The sequence below is a fragment of the Stigmatopora nigra genome, chromosome 21, assembly GCF_051989575.1.
Source record: "Stigmatopora nigra isolate UIUO_SnigA chromosome 21, RoL_Snig_1.1, whole genome shotgun sequence".
Taxonomy (NCBI): domain Eukaryota; kingdom Metazoa; phylum Chordata; class Actinopteri; order Syngnathiformes; family Syngnathidae; genus Stigmatopora; species Stigmatopora nigra.
Genome location: NC_135528.1, coordinates 6273567 through 6298873, shown reverse-complemented (window position 1 = coordinate 6298873; position 25307 = coordinate 6273567). Strand labels below are relative to the sequence as shown.

At 37.8% G+C, this 25307-nt stretch overlaps 1 protein-coding gene across 29 annotated transcripts in view; it reads left to right on the top strand.

Moving 5' to 3' along the window:
* adgrb2 (adhesion G protein-coupled receptor B2) overlaps positions 1-25307 on the top strand; it is a 197035-nt gene that overhangs the window by 129418 nt on the left and 42310 nt on the right. For 24 of the 29 annotated variants that reach the window (XR_013330237.1, XR_013330236.1, XM_077742875.1 and 21 more), the window contains 13 exons: positions 7998-8078; positions 9253-9441; positions 13828-13989; positions 16261-16425; positions 17467-17631; positions 18451-18552; positions 18779-18885; positions 19565-19759; positions 20133-20201; positions 21164-21272; positions 21455-21601; positions 24017-24104; positions 24590-24692. Coding sequence is in view for 27 of the 29 variants with exons in the window: in XM_077742875.1 (XP_077599001.1) it covers positions 7998-8078; positions 9253-9441; positions 13828-13989; positions 16261-16425; positions 17467-17631; positions 18451-18552; positions 18779-18885; positions 19565-19759; positions 20133-20201; positions 21164-21272; positions 21455-21601; positions 24017-24104; positions 24590-24692 (1682 nt within the window). In the remaining 2 variants the exon portion in view is untranslated. The remainder of the gene's footprint in view (positions 1-7997; positions 8079-9252; positions 9442-13827; positions 13990-16260; positions 16426-17466; positions 17632-18450; positions 18553-18778; positions 18886-19564; positions 19760-20132; positions 20202-21163; positions 21273-21454; positions 21602-24016; positions 24105-24589; positions 24693-25307) is intronic. The other 5 variants (XM_077742902.1, XM_077742878.1, XM_077742893.1 and 2 more) reach the window with 4 other exon arrangements.

The window sequence follows — 25307 nt, the reverse complement described above, 5'->3', positions numbered from 1 at the left end:
AACCAGCTCTCAAAATTATATTCATGAGAGGGAGTTTAATATCTAAGAGAGATAATTTAATATCTAAGTACTGTTTAATATCCAAGTGCATTTGACCAGCGACCAAAATACCGACAACCAAACGTCCGGCGACCAAACGCCCGGCGACCAAACGTCCGACGACCAAACGTCCGGCGACCAAACGTCCGACGACCAAACGTCCGTTCACAGTTATAACCTTGCCCTGACCTACTCTATTCTTTTCCCTTTGTTAGTGGACAAACGGCTTGTATATAATACCACTGTATAGTATTGATAATTGCTGAAGCAATCGATTTTGTGACCGATATTGGCGCCCTCGTGGAGTAAAAGTTACTTCTAGACAAGTTTGACTCGGTCCACACTCTTTCTTTTGTGCCTCTCGCTCTCGTTTTGTCAGCGCGCATTAGCATCACCAGCCGGTGTGTGACAATTAAATATATCCCAGGGCAGAGGCCCGATTTAGAAATCATTACAAGGCAAAGAAATGGTATCCCTGGAGTTTAGCAGAAATACCTGAGGTGGCTGATGTGTGGGTGACTGTGTTGGTGGGTGGCCCCATGTCTTTCTTTCCTCCGAAAGCTTTCATATATTTTCACACAGTTGGGAGTCTCTGCTCTCATATAATAAGTCTCCCAGTGTGCCGTGAAAGCACACCTCCCTTCATTCCGCTGCGTCGCAATCCAACTTGAGATAAGATCAACTTCATGGAAATGCAATGGGCCAGTGGAGGTGACACTATATGGTTTTGTGTGGGTGTGAGTGTGTGTATTTGTTCTAAGGAGATGAGTGTTATAGTATAGGGGTGAAAGAATAATCAATCATATTTTGGAATTCTGCGCACAATGTCCTTGGTAGTGTGTGTTTATGTAAGTGTACGGTGTTTTGAGACAAACAGGTTTTTGTGGAGGTTACCATGTCCTCGCTTTCTACTGTACTTTTAATTTTTTATCAGTAAAAACAAATGTGATACTTATTAAATCATGTATTATGTTAACTTTTTAGATTTAATTTTTTTTTATATCCAAACTAAACAAAAACAAATTAAATACATAAAAGACAAGAATAAGGACAAAACAAAGAAGGGGCCAATGAAGGAAATACTTAAAAACATGTTTTGTAGTTGAATTGCAGGCTGTTGGAAATTGCTTTGGTAAATTTACAGAAAATTTTACGAACCTCTTCTCTTGTTCAGTCCAATTCACTCACTCACTCACAACCGACGTCTATCGATCGGCATCTGTCATCATGCCCTCTACAACAATCACTGTTCCTGAAAGCACTGCAGTACACCTTTTGCAAGAGGGGGTGAATGGAAAAAAATAGTATAGAGGGAAAGCAAATACCTTGTTTATCCATGTAGGCTTATCAGGAGACTCAATGTAACACATGATGTAACCATAGAGAAACTTTCAATGAAGTAAGCCTGATTTTAGAAGTGTAAAATGTAGGTTACTAACATTTTCCGGGATTTCTTCAGCTCTTTCATCAACGATAACACTGAAAAAATGAACATGCAAGGAACCAGTTACACTTTTTGAGGACCAGTCTTTACCATGAATAATGGGGAACCATTCAAAATGCATAGAGTTAAAAACCTGAACAAATACAATTATTCTTTTAAATGATTCAACATAGACCATATTTTAGTGCCCAGTATGAGACTAACTGGACATTTGACCCAATAATACTGAGAAGAAACATTATTTTTTTCTTAGTAGACCACATAACGCTAGAATCGACAATGAAACACGAGTTTCTCCAACGATACCTCATTAAAAGTGCTTATCGCCCTTAACTTTTTGTCAGCTTTTCAAACAGGCCCAGATGATCAGATATTTTGCTGTTTCTTCTTCTTCGAATCCTACTTAAGATTACAAGCAAGGGCAGAATTGCTGGAAATGAAGGGCGAGTCTGATGATAATGATGAAGTATCTTGCCGGCCGACTAACGAGAGCCCAGATCTGCCCCGAGTCTGCCTGCTATGCAAATTCCCCTCACGCCAGCAATGAATCAAAGACGTAGCAAACCAATGTTTCTCTTCACAGCACTTTAGCAAAGCCATCATTCACAAAGGACAAAGCAAAGGCGTCCAGAGTAGACACAGGCGCTTACACACCAGGAAAGCGATTACACTAATGCAATTCTTCCCAGCATTATAGAAAATCAAAGAACATTCAATGAAACAAAAATGAGAAAAAAATGAAGAACAACAGTTGGCACTTGTTTGGAACGCATCCACCGACCGGGGGGAGGGCTTGTCAACGTGCATGTCCGTGTGGTCAGGGGGCGCAACGGCCTCCAAAACATGGACTCGACAATAACGAGACTCTAGGGGAAACAATCCTGTCAAGTCGGCCATGACACGGCACGGAAAACAATGACATCAATCAGAGTTTGTTTTCACTCACTTTCCTTCTTTGGCCTCATCTGTTTTCAACAGCGTGTAATTTTAACACTCAACAAATACCAGCAGTCATTATTCTGTCAGCAGTGTGTGGGTTGTAGGAGAGAGGATTTAATTATAGGACTGAATTATTTGTGCAAATATTTATATATAAATTTATATTTACAACAAACTTTGCAGATCTAACTTATATATCATAATATAGCTCAAGGTTGTCAGATTTAAGGGACACTTTAAAGTCAACTTGATTTCACGTGGGCCGAACCATTTTAAATATGATATTTAGTTGTTGTTTTTTTTAAATACATGGATTAAAATAACTGGATTAAAACCCACTGAATATTCATTTTTTTATAGATCTAAAACAATGATTATTTGAGCTTTTTTAAATATTTTTTTTATATTTTACTAACTGATTTTTTAATTAAAAACACAGACAAATGATTAAAAAATACAATTATTGATTTAAAAGAGGGAAAATCAGGAAATTTAATATACATATATACTCTTATTTTTAATTTGATCCTACAACAGACAATCAGCACTCATGATTTACTTTCCTGGTCCACACAAAATGATGCGGTGGGCCATATTTGGCCCCCGGGCCGCTACTTTGACCCTAAATACATTCCAAAAGTATCAAAAGATACCCACACAAAATGAGATGACTCACACTTGAGGAAAATATATGATGAATATCCCAAATAGATAGTCTTGATTAGCATGAATGTTTTAATATCACTCAAACCTTTAATGTCAAGCCTCTGATGGATTTATAGGCACTTTCACTCTACAGTCAATAATGGCTTTAGGGATTTTCCTCCCGGCTTCAGGATTGCCCCCTATATATATAAACAGGATACTGTATACGTACTTGTGGGATTGTGTTTGTGTGTGTAAGTAAAAGGGAGCATCTAACAGGCCTCGTGGGTCAAACTGTCACTGCAAAGATGGCTAAGCAGTTGCTTGGCCAGCGGGAAATCAATGTAAAGTGATGAGGCTCTTGTGCATGCACCATGTGTCTTTGTCTATTTGTGTGTGTGTGGAACTGAATCGCAGTGTCTTTGAACAAGCATGTTACCGAGACAACGCCGCTTACTTCGCCGCATTAGCCAGGGATGGATGGCAATGGCAATGGAATTGTAAATGGAACGCAATTGTAAAGTCACGCTTGTCAAGTGTGTTTAGCGCAAATTATCCCTTGATGTGATGATGATGAAAGGTTGAGCAGGTTGCACTTCAGCTTCATTGTGTGGCTTACCTGTTTAGTCAACTATGGGTTTTATTTCTCTCTTCAAGCCGCTGATGTGTTTTTTAACGTGATTTCCGACAGCCATTTTTCAAAAATGCGATCAATGTATTGAGCACCATGACTTAAAATAGTCAACTAGAATATCCGCCAATTGGTTTTAGAACATATTTTGTCATTTTTGTAAATTTCAATGCCAGTTTAAAGGCTTTATATGGCCAGAGGGGGGTTATCTCATCCACATGTTGAATCCAGGTTGTCCAGGCTGCTGAGTCTAAAGTGTCAGAGTGGATTTCGAAACCCCTATGAGCCCCCCCATGGTGATGTTTGGTGGAATTGATAAGGTTTGGGAGCCTCACGTATTTTTCTAGGAAAGTGTGTAGGGCTCGAAGCCCAAGCACACTTCTCAGCTAGTGAACTCTGGTAGTTTAAACAAGCCCCAGTGGTCCTCATTATCTTCTCCCTAGGCACTCTCATGCTCGTGGTTGCACTCATACACACTCATGATCTCCTCCTAGATAAAGAATAGCACTTGCATTCGCACAGCTGTTGTGGAAAAACCTCAAATTTAGTTCTCTATAGTTTACTCCAGCAGCTGACTGGACTCTTATCAACATTTTTGGGCTTAAGGGAGCTTTACCACGGCGATAGGATGGATGATCCTTAGACAGCCCAAAGGGTTGAAGCTGTGAAAATCCAAAGCCCCACCCCCAAGAAGATATAATATGAGAATAATATACTGCCGATATTGAGATTATTGAAGCTCTGATTGAAATCAGTAATGAGGCATTTTGGATTGCAATGGGTTTATCTTTATTTTGTATGTGTTTCATTATTTCAGATAATTGCGATGACATTTGCTTTAATATTGAAGTTGACTTCAGATTTTAGTTGCATTGGCGTGAAATATATATTTTCTAAGCAGGTTAAAATGATGCAAAAAAGAGAAAAAAGCCAAGTTATTATGAGTTTCTGGATGCAATGTAGTAGTTCCAGGTTCAATGATGCTTCTATTGGAATGGTATTGCTTCAAGTGTGTCAGGTTCTTGCTGAGTTGGAGGGTGATTTCCATCTGTGAGTCATTTTCCATGATTTTTGAAAAATCCATTTGCACAGAAGGGATGAGTGGATGTGTGGCAAAATCTGTGGAAGTGAGGAGTTCATGATGGACAGGGCAATTTGGTTTATCTGATGAAATTCCGTTCTGCAAAATAGCTCGCTTGCAGCATTGAGTCTCATATTTTTGGAGTGTGCATTTTTCTAGACTCAAATAATCATTTATTTTCACAAATATGACACCAATTGCATAATCCATAATTCATCTTATTTGTTTCTAATCTTTTTTTTCTTCTTTAGAGTACCTTAAGAGCAACAAATGACATAAAATAGAGACAATATACAATGTAAACTAATTAAACTGATTGGAGAAAAAATATGACACAAAAAAAAAAAAATCACATCTATTTTGTTTTAATTCTTAGCCAAAATTGGGCACAATCCAGCCTATTCCTGTCCGAATAAAACATGTCTATAGTGTATTATAGTCCAAAAGCATGGATCTAATAGCAAGGTCTTTTCACAGTCACTCCAAAGTGCTTCCATGTGCGCTGTCGAAATTACTGAAGCAGGAAGTCTTGATAATCAGGGGTGTTATAATTCCCACATCCCTCACACTGATACATATTACGCAGCATTTTTCTCGGGGGAAGATGCGGCACTCTGATCTTAACTCTAGCCGAGAATGTATTCTCTTAGTACAGAGTTTCTTTCCTGCTGCATGACTGCTCTTCCAATTAGCCTCTTTGGATTTGAGGCTGGCTGCACTTAAGCGAGGTTGCTGTTCAACACCGTCTCTCTTCTCCCACCAAATTATCTGGAACATTTTTTTTTTTAGTTGCAGGTCAGGAGAAGTAAAGAGCTGCTGTCGACATAGCTTATCTAAACTGATGTGGCCCTGACAGCATCCTAAGCCTTTTTTTAAAGAGCAAAATTGTGCTCACCTTGGGGTATTTCAGTGTGTTTTTTTGCAGTACTCTGAGGTAAAAAAGTGGAGAAATAGTCCTTGATAAATATACAACTAACATTATTTTACAGTCGATGTATTAGTCCTAAGCAGTACTGTTAAATAATGGTAAAATGTCCTTGTCTACTCCTTTTGTGTGATTTAAAATATGTAGGGAATGCAAAAAAAATATTTTTGTGAGTTAAACAGTCATGCAAAAGCAATCCGTTTGCATGTTTGCAACAGAAAAAAAATCATGAATATATTTGACTGTGCTAGACAGCAAAGGCTGCTGCCATTTGTTGAATAATAAAAGTTATCATGCATGAATGCATCTACATGACCAAGTTTAAAAAGAACATGAGTTTTAGCACTTGGTGGACATTTTTTCTGCTGCTAGTTGTTTCTTTCAATTGGGATCAAAACAATATGAAAGAGAAAAACGCTGTCACTCAACATAAAAAAGCAATACAAAGAGATCTTCGACTAAGAAGAAACGTCTAACGAATATGTTCACCTTTCTGCCAAACGCAGTCCCAACAGCTGAATGGGCTCTGATTTAAAATCCCTCCCCAATCGTTCCTCAAAGCCCTTCCCTAACTCCTATCTGTTAGATTCCTCATAGCATCTGGATGATTACGTTACTATGGCAACACCATCTTTCCACAGAGGCAAGCCTGAACAGAAATCAATTTTCTTTTGTACTTTAGCGTGTTGTTCCATGGCATTTCTTTTCTTTTTCCATATCCTTGATGTCAGATGAAAGTCCTTATAATCGAGCAATTTTTGACGGTTGCATTCTTGCAAACGCCGCTTGCACAAGACGAAAACGGGGGTACATGAGCTCGGTGGGTGTTCATTTGTAGATTTGCTTTGACTTTTGTTTCCCTTTTATTTCAGATAGGGCAACATTTTTCCAGCCTTAAGTTCAGCAGCCCTTAACAAAACCTATTGCATATATTGAACATGTTTACAGTTCAACTATTTCTTTTACAGTGAACAATTGATTAGTAAATTCCATGTGCAGTCCAGATATTTCTTTTAATATTTATCTATATTACCTGAGCTCAATGTGTGAATAAGTATCAATATAGGTTAAAATACTTTGCAGAGCAGAATAAAATATGCTTTGAGTACAAATTGGAAGGTCTCATAAAATAGATCCAAACAGGTGGACAACAACAACAAAAAATGGTGGCTTGAAACAAAAGCAATTTGGTTTCAGCTGGCTTGTGAGAATCTTTATGTTTGTATATGAGCCAGATGCAGTCACAGGCAGCCCTTGGCGTTGAGAAAACTCGATTCCCAATCCATTTTGAAAGCACACAAATGACCTTGAGGTCCCCATAGTCGGGGAGACGCCGTCCTGCGCCAATCTAATTCAACTTCTCTTCTCATATCTGCTTCGGAGCCGGTAAGGTTTGAGTGAAAGTAGCAAGCAAGCAAGCAAGGGTACAGTGAATCTATCTTTCCAGTAGCTTATAAAATGTCCATTACAGTGTGCTTCTATCAGTTTGGACTCTCTTGTATGGACTCTGGAATAAATAGACATCAGCAGAAAGCTATAAACCTTGAATGGACGCCAAGCTGAGAACATCATCTAAGGTTGTTGGAAAGTTGATGTACACCCGTAACATTACGCCGCACTGTACAGTGGACCGCAACAAATGATAGTATCTCACTCTTATTTTTTGACCAATGCCACCGTTTACTATGAGGTTCCCTTGCGACAATGACAGTTCACTCACAAGTTCAAATCCAAGTCAGTACTGCCCTTATGCTAAGATCTCTATGAATATCACACACTAAAAAAATGTAATCTAATACGTCAGCCAAGGCTAAAAAATCCCAAATTATATATTGTGTTGCTGGACACAAGTAAATTTAATGCCGGTTGTCAATGTTTTCCTCGTTTTTTACCTAAAAAAATATCTAGGAAGGATTTTGTGGCCAGTAATTTATACATACTATAATCTTTATGTTGCAGACTGAAAAATGTACTTTTATACCCAGATTTGGTAGAGGTGATAAGAGCAACTCTCTTACTGGCCGGCATCATTTGATTCTGTTTCTAGAGTACTGTATTTTAAATAAAAAAACAGACCAAACATTTGTATTTTAGGATCAGCAGTTTTGTGTTTCAACAAAACTTCTGACACTATTTTTAATTTATCTAGCCAAAATATAGGAACTCTACTCTCACACATTTTAACCAGTGACTTAAAGTCGACTGTAATGTACAAATATCATCATATGAGTCATCTACATTCGTAATAACAACAAAAAAGGCGCAAAATTGAACATTTCTCATTTTCTTTTAGATCCATATGACGATGACTTGAAAGTGAAGACACAAAGACCCAGATCAGCTGACCAGCCAGGTGTGTTTCAGGCACAAACAGGTGCGTAGTAATCTAAGCATGAATATTCTCCAAAAAACCACCAATATGGCTTTAAAATAAACTCGATTTATGCTCAAATCTATGCAGAATAGCTATTCACTATATGACCCTCAGTGAGCAACTTTTGACCCATTGGCATTTGTATCTCCGGCTCAGTTGAACAGAAACACTGAATTATTGAACCATACATGGCATAATCTATTAAATATGAGGAAAAAATGTTGCATATCTATATTAAGTCAGCCATACTTTAACGTATTTGGAATTTGTCATTTAACATATCGACAGTTTGACCCATTACATTTGAACAGGTCAACCTTTGCTTCCGAACATATGGCCATCATATGCGCACACACATTTAGAGTTGACATACACAGGAATGCGCCCAAATCCAGCGCCCCCCCGCGCGTGGCGGCCCTTCTGTCAGGGAAACCCCCCGAATCTCTTTCTGTCTAGTTCTCTTGTGCGTTCCTATTTGCCGCTCCCATTCTTGGATTCCTCTAGGCATGGGAGATGAGCTTAAACCCTGACTCACGGCATGTTAATGAAGATGTAATGCGATTAACGGACATGAAATTAATTTGATTTCCTGCGCTGCCATGTGACGACGCCTTTATCAAAGAACATGCTGCTTGGAAAACAATTCTGAGAAAACCCGGGTGACTTTATACTTCCTCGACGGCAACACAATGTTTTTTGAAGAATCATATGCGGAAGAACAAAATACATGTACTTAGATATTAAACAGTACTTAGATATTAAACTCTCTCATAAATATAATTTTGAGAGCTGGTTTCAATAGTAAACTCTGTCACCATTTGTCTGGCGACCAAACATCTGGCAACCAAACGCCTGGCGACCAAACGTCCGGCGACCAAACGTCCGGCGACCAAACGTCCGGTGACCAAACGCCCGGCGACCAAACGTCCGGCGACCAAACGTCCGGCGACCAAACGTCTGCGACCAAACGTCCGGCGACCAAACGTCCGGCGACCAAACGTCCGGCGACCAAAACGTCCGGCGACCAAACGTCCAATAACCACTTTCCATAGCATTCCTGAGCTAATATTGACATTAGTTTGGCATTCGGAGTGAATCGTTGGAATTAAAACATCCCTAAAATTCTGTTTATGATAATTTTGATGAGCGCTAGCTTCTGTCTTGAAATTTTCAGGCGACCCTGCCGCTGAGGAGTGGTCCCAGTGGAGTATGTGTTCTCTCACATGTGGGCACGGCTGGCAAGTGCGGACTCGCTCGTGTGTTTCGTCCCCTTACGGTACACTTTGCAGCGGTGCCCTGCGAGAGACCAGAATGTGCAACAATACAGTTTCCTGTCCTGGTGAACCAGGCATAATAAGCTCAGGTATGCCCATGGTTAATATTTCCTCCATGAACAAAAAAAATAATAATAATAATGTTGTTCACTGATTTCCACTCTGTGTAGTTCAATAATACCAAATGAATTATTTTATCTCCGCCTTAGAAAATGTCAGCATACAAATGCTTACAGAACATGGGAGGCTCCATTACGATAATCATTCCATTCAAAGGACTTGTGTTACTCTCATTACACTTTTGAAGATATCTGATTGCCATACCATTGAAGGTCCTTGTTGGAGATTAAATTGGCATGTTCATATTTCATTTTAGAGTGCTCTGATTGTAAACCCTATTCAGTATGTCCAATCTACTGCAATTTTCCTCTTGCAGTGCTTTGCTTTCACTGCTTTTTTTCCCCCACCAATAATCACCAGTTCGGTCGTCATTCTTGAACTACTTCCGATCTTTTACCAATGCTTTGATTTCCTCCGGTCAAAAACTGTACAAAAGTACCTAACTCAAGAAAAGGGCAGAGTTATGGAATCAGGTCATCATATTTTAATGTACTTTTTTAATGTCAGCTCTTCTGAACACGACTTAAATGTCATTGTCGCAGTTGTTAACAGTCCATTGCTAAAGCGTGTGGGTACAGATGACGAGCCGTGGGCCACTATTGGCCCTTTTTTTCTGTTTATGTAAAAATGTAGGCAACTATCCCCGAGATTTCATCTCAAGTGGAATGATAATACATTAGCAAATCTATACTGTCCACGTGCTGGCGGTACATTTGATCGATTTAGTCTATCAAGCTTTTCGATTTAAGTGTCTGCCTATGAATTACCCTGCACCCAATCTACATCCACTCTATCTCATTACATAGTGCACTTGCCCCTCCATTTATTGGATTTTATGCTGCCGTAAACCATTCATATCAAATCAATAGATATTCTCCCATCTAGTAGCATATTAACTCAAAGTAAGGGACTAAGAATCTGGTTTGATCGCTAATTTAGTCCAATTTTTATATCAAATTGTGTTTTTATTGCTCAATGGCCTTGTCTGTACATTAATCATAAAATATATGCTTATTTCTACTTCAATTTGCACCTTCAAACTAAATAGTTTTATTTCTTTTTCTCTAATTGTTGATGTGCAATCTTTACTCACATTACATTTTTTTCTGAATGCAAAATACTATTAGTACTAATAGTCTAAATACTACGGTTTGCTTTTAGTGTCCAAATGACTTCAGATACATGATTATAATAATGATCTATATACTGAGTGCTTTCTTTTGGACTATGTTCAGATTTATGCAGGCAAGTAAATCATATCCAAAAATTCATAAAAAAAGGAAGAAAACATTTTGCTTCCCTGTCAGCGCTCACGCTAATCTTGTTTTTAAATTCAAATCCGTCAATGTGATTTGTGTGATCCTAAACGCCTCGGTTTTCTGTTCCGTGTCGGTATTAATATTCTCAACTGCTCCTTTGATGGGATATTGGCTGCTGTGTTGTGTGCCATTTCTTTTTCTTCCAAGATTTGCTTTATTTTGAAATGAGCTTTTTTTGGGGTGGAGGGACACCATAAGCTTGAATAATACTGCAGTGTAGCCATTTTAATGGGGCACATTTTGCAAGGAGACAATATATTTAATGGAATTTGTGCAATTTAATTTTAAAAATAACCATGTTATTTTTTTTATTTTAATCCTTCAATCAGAAACATAATGTTGTGACATTATCTGGCTATCAATCCCAAAATAAAAAAAAATAAAAGCCTTTATTGTGTAGTAACTTCACCAGTTTCATTATACACTGCTGTGAATGAGACTCAGCTGCGTATAACGACATTGATGCTGATACTCCACAAAGTTTGTTTTCCCGGTAAAAAAGACATAAATAAGTAATATAAAAATATGAAGAGTCACAATCTTGGGGCAAGGTAAGTTCTAAAATATTGCACAATCTAAGATATGTTAAGATTATGATGTTGTGTTTGCTACTATAAAATTCCCTATGAAAATGAAATGCAGCTCTATAGTAAATCAATTCAAATGAATAGGTAAAAAAACGTTTTTAAATTGTGCTGCAGGATTGTTTGACTTGAGTACTTACTAATCACAAAAACTTTTTTTTATATAAAGCCCAATTACAATTGCAATCAGACTTTTTATTGTGAGATTCAAATATTTTCCATATTCCAAACTATTATTTTTAACTTAAGAAAAGCACTTGCAATGTAGACCACCAAACACCACATAATTTAATGTAAAATTTTGCCCCCCAGAGCTCAGCAAAATGCACCTATGATACTTCATCCTCATGCTTATATTTTGTATACTAATAATTTGAGTGAGTCGTAATTATCTGCGTATATATCCATGAACATACATTGATTTATCTGCATACAACATCATGGAAAAGTAGCATCAATAGAAAGGCATTGAAGCATAAAAGGACATGTTTTTCTTTTACACCTTCTACACACAAGACTCCCTATTTAAGGTGATACCGAATCAATTTAGCTAATGGTCTTGTCCTTGTTAAAGCCAACTAGGCAGTAAGTGGTCGAGCAAATGTTTTTTTTTTCTTCTTCTTTTCTTTCTTTCTGTTTCTTCTGTCTTTTATTAGCAGTGTAACACTGCCATTCCCTAAAGCATGTGCGATGAAGTTTTATTCCCGCTTCTGTTGTCTTTAGTTATTGCTGATTTGCCATAGATTCACTGACATTTAAAACAGACTGGAATAATGTTATATTACATAGTATCTCGGGGTCAGTGCGTAGTCAAATGTGGCGGCGTCAAATCTCTGGGAATCATTCGAGTGAAACTGAACATGAGGATGCAAAGATTTAACTTTCTGCTGCATGCTTATGATGGGGAAAAAAAGCATATGAACAATGCAGTATTTTGTGCTTTGACTCTCTTTTTAAAATGCTGGAAATGATGATTATCTTAAGGGTTAATATGATGCATGTGTTTTATTATTGCCGAGTTGCCTCACATGTAAGCAATGACAAATTACAAGCTGGTATCTTAATAATGTATATGCAATTACATGGTTATGTTTAATATTTCATCCCGTTTGGAAGTTGTATTGCATTCCTGCGTTATAGTAAACATGCAACCGGATGCTAGTTTAAGAGTTGGAGTAGAATTAGCTTGAAGATTTGATTATATTTGTATTATAATGTGTCAAAATCAAATGATAAGTAGGCTCTCCAATGACAAATATCTTGAAAAATTACATCTGAAATCCTTCTACATAGTCAGGCTTAATAATTAATTCAAGTAGCCAATCATGATTATTTTTTGTTCAAAGTGTAAAGATTTTTTGAATACATTTGATAGAAAAGTACAAAGTTAAAAGATTATAATTTGAATGACTGCCTCCAGCCTTTATGTCACCAAAGAGTGTCCTTGCCCAACCACCTATCTCATAAACTTGATTTTTTTTTTTTTTTTAATTTTTCAAGTAGTTACCGGCACTCTGTTTCATCCTTATACTTGAGTATTCCATTGGCGGATACGGCGCTATCGCAAACACGCTTCAAAAGAGTCAAAAGGATAATGAGGCCTCAATATTGGATTGAACACTATCTATTTACTAGCATCTCCTATCTGCATACTTTTTAATAGAAACATCTCTCTTTCTGTGCCTCTGACTCCTGTTCCTTTGAGCCATCCTTCACAGAGTAGGCTTAATTATTTATCGCTATGATTTATTTAGCTTTTCTCGGCAAGACCGACTATCTCCATCCTGCGCTTTCCTCTCCCACGTTTGCCCAAATGTAGTTTGTTTCTATCAAATAGAGGGGACATTCATCTCTTTGTTGATGTGACCGTTTTCTTTATTGCCGACATCTAATCCCGCTCGCTTTGCAAAGTCTGCTGAATTATTGCCAGCATTCATTTGTGTGCACTCTAACTTTGGACATTGTGCCGTTTGTTGGAATCGGCCGCTCAAAGTTAAACTCGATGGGCGATAAAGCAACAGTGCGGATATCTTGAGGTCACATTCATTATTGAGGAAGCTTTTGTGCTGCTTTACAGCTCATTTCTTTCACTTGCATTCATTTCAACAGGGCCATAATTGGCTAAAAATAATAAAGTAGAAGGACAGCTCAATGAGAAGAGAACAATTTCTTCCTGTGATTGGTCACTGGGATGTTTGCTCTTATTAGAGTCTTTGTTCGCATGGTTTGGTAAGTAATGAATGGGATGAAATCACGATTTAAACCTGCATTATCGCATGGCCGTGTCCATCCCTGGCTCCCGTTTGTTTGCTAGTTGTAGGAATTTCATTTTCATTGAATTAATCTGTAACATTGTTAATGCTTGAGATGCCATCACCTCTGTTTTCAACCCTCATTTCTCATTCCCATGTTGTGTGTTTGTCCGTGCGTGTGCGTGTTTGGGAATTTGCAGTGCATGGACTGTGGCACGAGTGGTCCTCTTGGAGTCTATGCTCTGTGACTTGTGGGCGGGGCTCCAGGACTCGAACCAGGAACTGTGTGAACGAAGGCGGGGCCGTGCCTTGCGGCTGGCCCGAGACGCAGACCAAACTCTGCAACATAGCAGTTTGTCCTGGTTAGTATCATGTCCATTTACATACTATCACCGCCACTCAAGGGTTCTCTCTCTTATAAAAACACTTTTTGAATGTTTACTAAGCTACCAAACAATGCTTCAATCAAATTCATCCATTATAGCTGCTTGTCTTGGTCATTTTATAACAAATTCATGTATAATAGATTTCAAATCAACTTTAACTTAAAGAATATAAGACGTAGAAAGTCCTTATTTTTTCTATCTATAACTAAAAATACCTCTACTCCATATACATACTATCACCGCCAATCAAAGTCTCTCTCTCCTCAAGTTTTAATGTGTACTTCTTATATAAACATGTTTTGAATGTTTACTGAGCTACCAATCACTGCTACAATCAAATTCATCCATTACAGCTGCTTTTATCTGTCATTTTATACCAAATTCATGCATAATATATTTCAAATCAACTATAACATGGGGTCCCCTTAATACTTCTACTCTAAAAATGCAACACAATGCAAAAAATAGTCAAAAATAAATACCAGTTAAATCCGTAAATACAATTTATTGACTGATCACTGCCCCCCTTGGTAAAAATTATCATGGCCGACCATTCCCTGCTTGCACGTTTGCTCAGAGTTTTAATTTCCATTGTCATTCATCTGCGTTCCAAAAAAAAAACAAGGTACACAAACTCCCGGAATCGTACGAGAAGAAGCTAGTGGAGAGTCTAGTTTTCAATTCTTTAGGTTGTGTTCATGCTTGGCTCGGTTTCGATTGCAGAGGACGCCGTCTGCCGTAAAGCTCTTCTGCTATTGTCTCCAAGATTGCCTATTAGGCTTGCACCTTGTCAAGAGCCTCAATAAGTTGCCGGCACAAGCCCATTTAATTCTTGTCTCCGGGGGTGCCTCGGGACTGCCGATCTGATTGAGACTGGCCATTTGAAACATCTTTATTAAGCCGCCTTCACTTCAAAATGGCTCCACTCTTTTTAGATGATGAGTCGAGAGAGAAGCCCAACAGTCGCCGTAGCTATGATGGAACTACTTTGTACTTGATCAAACGTTATTCTTCTCCAGTGATGCGTGTATTTAAATAACAAAAAAAGGTTGCTTTTATAGTTTAAATGTTTGCCCTTTAAAATACATTTATTTTAAAAGGACTGACATTCGAAGGGAATAAAATGTTTAACACTTTTTTTTTTTGAAAAATGCCCATATTGTAATCATTGTCTTAATGGATGTAGACACTTTTCATGTAAAAAAAAGTACACCTTTAAAGCTGCAATCTTCATAAGTGCTGGCGGCCATTGCTACTTAATTTAAGTGGCTTTGCTAAGACACGTCAGGTAAAGCTTTTAATTGACAAATAGATGGAGATACTTGGACATATTAAGTCTGTATTATGCGCAATACACATGTTGTTGGATATATGTTTGGATTTTTGGTGGGTTTATACTACATTATGTTCAAAGTACTTTTTGAAATGAGCATCAGCTTGTTGGTTCTCATTCAAAGATGCTTTAACTGATCCCCTTAAATGTATACATTCTCCTAGAGTTTGACATTAATAAATAGCTTTTCTGCTTGATACCAATGTAGAATTCCACTTAGCCGAATTGCCCACTTTAACCTATGTTTGCTGCATTAATGGATTGTTTTTAAAGGTATTTCTGCTAGATAACTCAATGCAGATGTGTACTGTATGACTAATAACTGGTTACTTTAAAAAATGAATGAAGGGGAAAAAATACAATTATAATGATTCTTCTTTTTGCAAAATTTGAATATTTCAAGTCTCTGACAGACCATTTTCCTTGATCATGATTATTTTCAAGGTTCACCTTCTTGATGACTCCTGCAATGCTTTATTTTATTTTATTTCTTTTCACAAAACAGTTAGAAGCCCTGATATGCCTGTCACAGAGCTTTGATTAAGCGCTTTGGTTTTGGAGGATCATTTGACAGCAGAAATGTAGATCTATTTTTAACGTATAGCCATTTTCTTGCACAAGCTCCTGTCGAGGAATAAAATGAAGGTCATCCACACACACGGCACTCTTTGTGAACTCTTTAAGTCGCCACATAAAAGGAGTTTTTGGCAGCTTTTCAAAAACAGGTTCAGATTTTTTGACATGTTTTCAATGCTATTTGGGGAATAGAAATAGCACTTGCACTCCATATGCTCTTTTAATATCTTTCTTGGTTGGCGTCATCTTATGTTTGCTCTCTTGTTTTCTTATTTTTCATCTCTTGGCACTCCAAACGGATCCTGAACGCACATCCGATGGAAATTCCACGTGACCAGTCGAGGGCAAGTGGTTAGAGTGGGGTCCATGGTCAAGATGCAGCGTTTCCTGTAACACGGGTGCCCAGCAGAGGCAGAGGCGTTGCAGTGCATCCGTGCATGGGTGGGCTGAATGTAAGGGCCCCCATCAAGAGAGTAGAGAGTGCTCCAATCCTTCATGCACTGGTAAGCACTTTAAAAAATAAAATAAAATAAAAACATTATAGGCCAAAAAAAGGCCCTATTTTAATATTCACATTTTTATCGGATATATAATATTGCATTTTGCAATGTTTACACTATTGGAGCAAACTTAGAAGAGAAAATCTCTAATCAAAGTGCCATAAAATCACAAAAAGGCCTAATTTTAATATTCACATTTTTATTGAATAGGAATGGAGACGTATAATATTGTATTTTGTAATTTTGACAGTAGTAGAGCAAACTTGGAAGAAAATGACTAGCAATAAAGTACCAGAAAATCAGAGCTAAGATAGTTCAATATTTCACAAAGCATATTTCTTTATAAGTGTATTGATGTCAAGAGGTTGAATTAGATTTGATGTCTATAATTGTGAAAATGCGATAGTTCTCAACAGGTCATTGGTTTAAAAACAAAAACACTGTTTTAGGGCTCCTTTTTTTAACTAGGTCTACAATGTCTTCTGTGTCTTACATCTTTTTTGCCACTGCAACCAAGAAATCTCTCAAATATGGGATGAAATAAAATTCCAACCTAACCCAGTGCTTCTCAAATAGTGGTGCGATAACTGGGGGGGCGCGTGTAACCCTGGGGAACAGGATTTTATTTGGCCGTACTAGTATAAAGTGTAATTGCGCATCCACTACAGTAGCTGGCAGTGGCGCTCTCATTTATTTTTTATTTCAGGCATTGATGCACTTAAAATCTTTTTTGTTGCACATTTAAAACAAGATTTAAAGTTATTCTTTGTAAGTTTGACTATATTTCTTTCTTTTTTCCTTTTCTTTAATGTTAATAAGGATAAAATGTTGTACTTATAACAATTTTATAAAATGATTTTGTTTATAGTCACGGTGGGAAGTGGGGGAGGGGGGGGGGCGAATAGTTTTCTTCTTGCTAGGGGGGGCCTAACAGAAAATAATTGAGAAGCACTGGTCTAATTGTATAAAATCTTGACTTTAGATTGGAAATCTTGAGTTTGCAACCCTAAAATGTTCTCATTTTCCTTATCAATTTGACTCTAGGTGGTGGTAACTGGGGCAATTGGAACCACTGGAGCCTCTGCAGCAAAACATGCGACTCCGGATGGCAACGACGAGCCAGGACTTGCGAGGGCACGGCAGAACAAGGCTACCCATGCGACGGATCGGCCGAGGAGGTTCGCTCCTGTAATGAAAAGAAGTGCCCCGGTGAGTCGTTACCTCCTTTGACTGCATTCAAAACGTATTTTTTTTTCATCTACAAAGTTTCCGTTTGTGAAGCAAGGTGGCATGCAGCATAGCAATTTCAGAGCAGCAATCATATCATCATATTTAGTGATATAGAATCTTTCTCGTGGTGATGTGTGTTTTTACTTCACTACAAAGGCCACATTTTTCTTTTTGTTTTGTCACCTTGATCGGCCGGAGGCAGCAATTTCCGATTTGTTAGCCTGGTGGGAAACGTGGGGAACTAACTTTACAAACACGAGATGTGTGTGTATATGTGTGCTCGCTATGGTTTGACTCTGTCGTAATGCTTTGTTCAAAAATATGGATCCAGAAATTATTTCAAAAGACCACTCCGGTCTGATTTCTATAGGGAGTGTCTTTTCACCTCCTGTCTTTTCCTCCTTTCTGTCTGCTCCACTTCATTTGATGAGATTATGTACTAAGGTGATGACACTAACAGGGGGCGCCATACTAGGGGCACATGGATAGAATTGGGAGGGATTACAATATGAGATTAATGTGGAATTGGCATTTATTTGAGGGAGAAATGGTTTGAATCTGAATGATGTATCTGGGCTTGATTGCGTTATTTTTGTGGATCTTGGCATCCTTAATTTGATTTGATATAATTTCAAGTATGTTTTCGAATTGGGATTTTGTAAAGAGAGTAAATAGGAGATGGGGAAGAAATAGGTGCCACCTTGCTATATTGCAATGGTGAAAATTATGCTTTATTTTCTTTTTACAATCACTTGACTTTCATGTTTTTTTAAGTGTTTATCTCACTTTAATTTACAGCGCCGCATGAGATTTGTAAAGATGAGAATATCCTGACAATGTTGTGGAAGAGAGCCTCGGCTGGAGAAACGGTTTACAACAAATGTCCAACAAATGCTACAGGTTAGTCGTTCACAATGGTTTAAAGTTTGTTAGTCATATATATAAATTATCCTTGAATGCATATATGAAATGTAAATATTTCAACCAAAGTTAATCAATGGAACTTGAATAAATATTATATTTATGTATTCTACGATTCAAAATACGTGCATATTATTTAATCATTGTTTTTACTCAACATGTCAAGAAAATAAATAAAATGGGATTTTATTTGTATTTTTTTTAGGATCTGCTAGTCGTCGATGTATGCTGGATAATAATGGCGTTGCTTTCTGGGGTCCTCCGAGCTTCGCCAGATGCATCTCAGTTGAATATCGATATTTACACATATCTGTGAGTTATCTAATATGTTCTTGTCATCATCATCATCATCATCTGCCCATGAAACTTCTCTCTAATTTGCAACATGGCAAACATGACATACACAAATATACAACTACGTGTCGGCCCTAAAAGTATACTCGTAAAAGTGTCTTTTTTTTTTTTCCTTCAGCTTTCCAGTATCTATAATTACCATTTTCCAGAGCTGTGCGCTCACACTTATCAATTAATGAACATAGCTAATGAATGTGTTCATCAGCCAGACGCCTTCTCAGCTCTGTGAACTTCCACCTTTTTCCTTCTCCTCCATGATAGCGGAGAAGATTATAGGGAGGCACGTTTGGGGTTGTTGGGGGGGTTACAGATTGTCAAGTGGAGGACTTGATTGCACTGTTACCTTCTGTTCCAACCTTTCATTAATACCACCAGTCAATAATTAATTTTCGCTGATTGATGTTATCTTCTCTTTCCCTCTTTCTCTCTCTTTGCATTCCGCTCGCTCTCGCTCTCGCACACACACTTTCACGCTTTGCTTAATCCTCGCCGCCGTGAGGAGAGAAACATTTTGTCGAAAGCATTTTGAAATCTTTTTTTTTATATCAGAATCCCGTGGTGGTGTCGGCGGTGGTGAAATGTATGCTAATGTCTTGGTTGTTTGCGTTTGACAAGGCTGTCTTTCTCTCACCCGAAGTTACGAGAGCATCTGGCGAAGGGTCAGAGGACCCTGGCTGGGGAGGGCATGTCTCAGATCGTAAGAAGTCTCCTGGAGCTCTTGCAGAGGAGGAGCTACTATAGTGGCGACCTTCTCTTTTCCACGGAGATCTTGCGAAATGTGACGGACACCTTCAAAAGAGCAACCTACATCCCAGCTCCTGACGACGTGCAGGTGGGCAGAACAAAATAAAATAGCCATTATTTTTTTGTGTACTGTATTTTCACGACTATAAGGCGCACCACATTTAAAGGCGCAGCGCTTTGTAAGGCACACTGGATTATAAGGCGCCCTGTCTATTTTGGAGAAAATTTAAGACTTAAGTGCGCCTTATAGTTGTAAAAAATATGGTATATTTAAATTCTAAAGCTTAATTATTTACTTTGAAATAACTATGTGCTCGTAAAATGGTTATTTTTGTGTGTTTTCCAAAACAAAATGGACTTTCTGTATGCCAACAAGTGACTTTAAAAAAATCAAATAAAATAACTCTAATGTTTTTGCATACTGCAATTTGTTCTCACAACTTTTTTTGTTTTATTTTCAGAAATTCTTTCAGATAATTAGTCACATGTTGGACATGGAAAACCTGGACAAGTGGGAAGACATACATCAGGTAAAGTCTTCAGATTGGTGCGCATGCATTTTTTTTTGTGTGTCATATTCATGATAGCCTGGCGGTCTCTAACCTCGCGTTAACATTTTATCATCCGTCGTAAAAACACACCTGTTTGTGCAGAAAAGGTTCCTGAGGTATGAAGTGTAATGCATTTGTTTTGGGGGTTTGACTCAGCTTTATCCAAATATATTTCAGATGTCTTCATAAGCCATCTGGACATCATGAATAAATTACCTTACACACTTGGCATTTTCGCTTCTATGGATACTCCGGGTGTGACAAAATATTAGAATTGTGATATATAATGATACTTCATATCCCCAAAGGTTATCGATATTCCCCCGTTAAGTATTGGTATTAAAAAGAAAAAAAAAGTAGAGGTTTCAGGCTATAATTTTGACTCCCATTCAAAATGTATTGGACCTTCAGCGCTGTCCGTGGTGCTGAAATCCGAGTCTTCAAAGCCTGTCTTTCCAGCTTTAGTTGGATTTACAGCTCACTTCCTGTTGATCTTGAGTCACTGTTTTTTAAATTGGGGTCACTTCCTCTTCAGTAGCCTGAAATCAATAAGGAGAAGCTTGTTCATGCCCCCAAATCAACAGGAAGTGACCCAGAAATGCTTCAAAAGTGAGCAAGGAAATGACTTGAAATGCCCCAAAATGAACTCATAGGCACAATATCTTTTTAAAGTGGGATGATATAAAAATCATCTGATCTTTATTCTATGCCACTTTCCCACTGCAGATAGATTGGACATTTATTAGTGATGAACTCACAGCAGAAGGTCAAAAAAAGCTTGCTTTTATTTCATTGAATATGCTTGCAATGATTTTCCTGATTAAGGCATTGTTGTATAGCTTTCCTGTGAGAGAATCATTATCTGGAGTTACCCAGAGGCTTCCACCTTGAAACTCCCATGACATCTAACCCTGATTTTAACTCCTCTCCTTCATTCGTAGGTCGCCCCGGGTGCCGCATTGTTGATGAGGATTTTAGAAGATTTTATCCATCTAATTGGCGAATCCCAGAAGCCTTTCCAAAGTTTCCTCATAGTGACCAACAACCTGAGTAAGTAGAAATGAACTCATCACTCGACACAACGACAAAAAAAGCTATCTTGCTTCTTCTCATGGCTCCAAAGCTTTTGCTTTATTGTCACTGTAACCTTAACACATCTAGCCATGTTTGTGTGTGTATTTTTTTTTGTCACTGTGGTTAGTTTTAAGTATTACGGTCATTTGTTTGCGCAGTGATAACCATCCAGCGAGAGCCCGTGTCAGCAGTTTCTAGTGATATAAACTTCCCGATGAAAGGCCGGAGGGGAATGAAAGACTGGGCAAAAACAGCAGAGGACAAGCTCTACATCCCCAAGGAAGTTTTTACCGTACCAAACGAAGGTAAAAACACAAAATAATCCAAAAACGAGTGTCACATTTTAACTCTGTAAACATGGGTGAAATTGCCACTTTAATTGGGATATAATGAGATTATAACAGCCGCAACAAAAGGATTTAGTACATCTCCCGTAATATTGTTTTTTACATCCCTGTTAATCAAAATGTTTCTTTGCGAAACCTTTTGAAGCATCATAAGTCTCTCAATAGTGAGGCTTAAGGAAATCTTGGGTCCACCATTTGGATAAGATTCAGCTGTTATCTGCACTCTCTCAACACATTTTTGGGAAGCTGTTATCACACTGGCCAATGTTCCTTCCTGTCAAGGTTACGTTGGCCAAGAAATGTTTCCCCAGAGCGAGTAATCACACTCGAAAATGCGTCTTACCGAAAGAGACAACTTTTAAAAGGGTGTCAAAGGGCTGAAGCAACTTTTCTTAGCGTGGTGGCTTCAGGATTTTCTTCTCAAGAGGTTTTAGGAATTTTTCTTTGTTTAAAACTCACAAAAAATGATTTATATTAATGAAACATGAATGTGTGTCAAGTCATAGAAAATCAAGGATTTTTTTTCTTATGCTTTTTAAATGAAAAGTTCAGAGTTGTGTGTGGAGTGGAACACACTGTAAAAAGTCGTATGTAGTATCCTGTATTTAATGGATTTATTTTTACTATTATTTAGAGATGCAATAGAAACAGTTTGAATAATAGGATGAAGTGACTTAAGAAGAATGAGAGCAAACTACTTGACAAGCTGCCATAATAGCATTTATTCTTTAAGGAGAAGCATTTTGTGCTTTTGATAGCGCATTCTTAAGGAGACATGGTGCTTGCTTGATACAATGCATCTTCACTATGGCAACATCCAACTTTATAACCTCCAGGGCTACCATCATTTACAAAAAAAAAAGAAAAAAATAGCTGCTTTCTTTGTCACCTTAAGAATTGGCCCATATTTTTCCCCCTAAACAGCCATATCTCTTTAAATTATCCTTTATTTTTGTACTTTTTATAGTGTTTTATAGTGCAAATATACTAATACTTTGATTTTACTCATGAAATATAGTTAGTCACTGTCTTGTTAGGGATAGCATATAGTTAGATTGCTTTTTTAAACCAGAATAAGTCGAAATAGATAATCTTGTGTGTTGTTATCCTGTGAAAATGGCGTCTTAAAAAATGATAGTTTAGCAAATGTGTCATTTTCAATTCATCTTTTTGATCTCTTTGATATTTTTCACATAAGCCATTGTTCTCGCTACCAAAGAAAAGAGTAATGCTACAACTCAATCTCACTCTCTCTATTTGTTTCCCCGAAGAGCAAAAAAAAGAAAGCCAAGTGAACTTTTTCCTCTTCCAGTTTGCTTCTTTCGCTTACCTTCTCCCTCCCACCAGAGACAAAATGACATTTATAGAAGAACACACGTTGTCCTTGGTAGGGCATATTTTTCCGTGATATAACACTAGAGGGATGGCGGTAAAGCAAGAGGCTTTGATGGATGAAAAAAAGCTTCCAATTGAAAATAACAGCAGTGCACATTGAGAGGGCCAGTTTTGGTGGAGGAATTTAGCAATAGCTATAGCAAGGGCAACCTTGGCTTAGGGTGGGTATTGTTGAGGTGCTTGTTCAAATTGCAATACGACGTTTTTGACTTTGTCTTTTTTGTTCATTGATTTCTTTGTCTTTTATCGCTAACACACATCCTGTTCAGGGGTTATGGATAAAGCTAGAATCTGTCCCAGATGACTTTGGAACACCCTGGATTATTTTCTAGTCCAGGGGTGGGTCAGTAGAAGATATGATACAAATAAAAAAGTGCATCCGTTAACAGTACATATGAAACTTAAAGAGAAAAAAATGACTAAAGTATTAATATAGTCATCACTCATTATTAAAGTAAGAAGTATAAAGTACAAAGTCAGGTCAAAAGGAATGTACTAAGAAATATTAAAATGTAACTTAAAAAAGAAAGAGGGGCTGTAAAACACGAAAAACACATAAGAATGGTCAGAGCTACTGCCACTGGCGGCGCCATCTTGGGAAAGAAAAACATTATTTGGACGTGGACGGGCCAGATTAAAGAGCCTAGCGGGCCAGATGTGGCCCGCGGACCGTAGTTTGCCCACATCTGCTCTAGTCAATAGCAGTGTACACAGACAGTCCATTTATACAAAATCACCCGATTTAAAAGAATAGAAGCTGCTTGACTGTAAGGCTAATAATTATAATAATAATACTAATCATTTGCTCCACTGTGCAAATGGGCAATGTACTTTTTTTTATTCAGCCTGAGTCCATTTCATGGATGCATTTGCCATGCATATTTGTCTAAACAAATGGCGCAATATTTCCATTTTAAAAAAAGTCGATTGGCATTGTGTTTTTTTGGCTGGTAAATGGCAAAATATTTTGTGTTTCAGAGGCGGAAACTGATTCAGAGTCAACCATGTATTATGTCATCGGAGCCATCTTGTATCGGACATTGGCCAATATTTTACCAGCACCAACGTGAGTAGCAAAAATATTTAACAACATTATTTTTATTTATTCCCGTACAGATTTGATTGTCGGTTTGCTTTCTCCCTTTGAAAATGTAATATCTATTCTCTCTTTATATTTTTTTCTTCCCCTAATTTCAAGCTCACAATCCCCATTTGCCAGGCCTAGTATATTCTCTCTCTTACTGATATATAGACGAGAAATACGTTAGATCTACAACAATCAATTTTCCCTGACGCTTGTGTTTTTATCACAGTATATAAAAAATGCAGTCAACTTTTTGAACGGATGATTATGCACAACTTTCATCTGGAGAAAACATCTTTCAGCTACTTGTCACAAAGAAATATTGGGCTTGGGCTTGTTTATGGATTTGTATTTGTTTCAATCCAGCAGCCAGGACAAACTATTTATTTGCTATAAAAAGTCAACAACATGCTTCTCTGTTCTTTCATATTTTTCTACTTGTAATTGATAAATCTGGTTCTTTTTAGGCAACCAACTGTGATCAACTCCAAGATTCTTACAGTGACAATTCGACCCGAATTGGAACCTCGGGATCCTGTAGTTGTCGTAGAACTCGCTTCCCTTTTCAATGTAAGTAAATTCCAACTCCATTCTTCCTCAAAAATCAACACCACATTCTATAAAGTTCCCTCATTCTCACTATATCACAAAAATAAAACATCCCTTTTTGATTTTCCCATATTGCCAAGTCTCCCGGTACCTATTCACTTTATATTGCATTGAAATATGTTATTATAAATGACTCACTACTGCGCATTTTTTTAGTGAGCATGGCTACCGGCTGGCAACCTCAATAAACTGTCTGCTTCATTACAGCAGATTTAGCTGAAAAGGTGGAGACATAATCCAGGGAAATGTATATTAATAGCCGATTTATTTTTTACATTCATTTTCTGCAAGGGTGCCAGAGCCTATCTTAATTTACATGGACTGTGAATTTGTAGCCAGCCAATCACAGGCCACGATGATACACGTACTATAGAGTAGATTAGATTAGAGAACTTTATTCATCCCGTATTCGGGAAATTGCATTGTCATTGTAGCAAGAGGGTGCAGATAGACTAAAAAAACAATTTGGGGTGTTCATTGTGTTCTTGTGGTATGTGGGAGGAAACCAGAATACCTGGATAAAACCTACAAACAGGCAAAACATGCAAATGCCATGCAAGAAGGTCTTAAACCTTG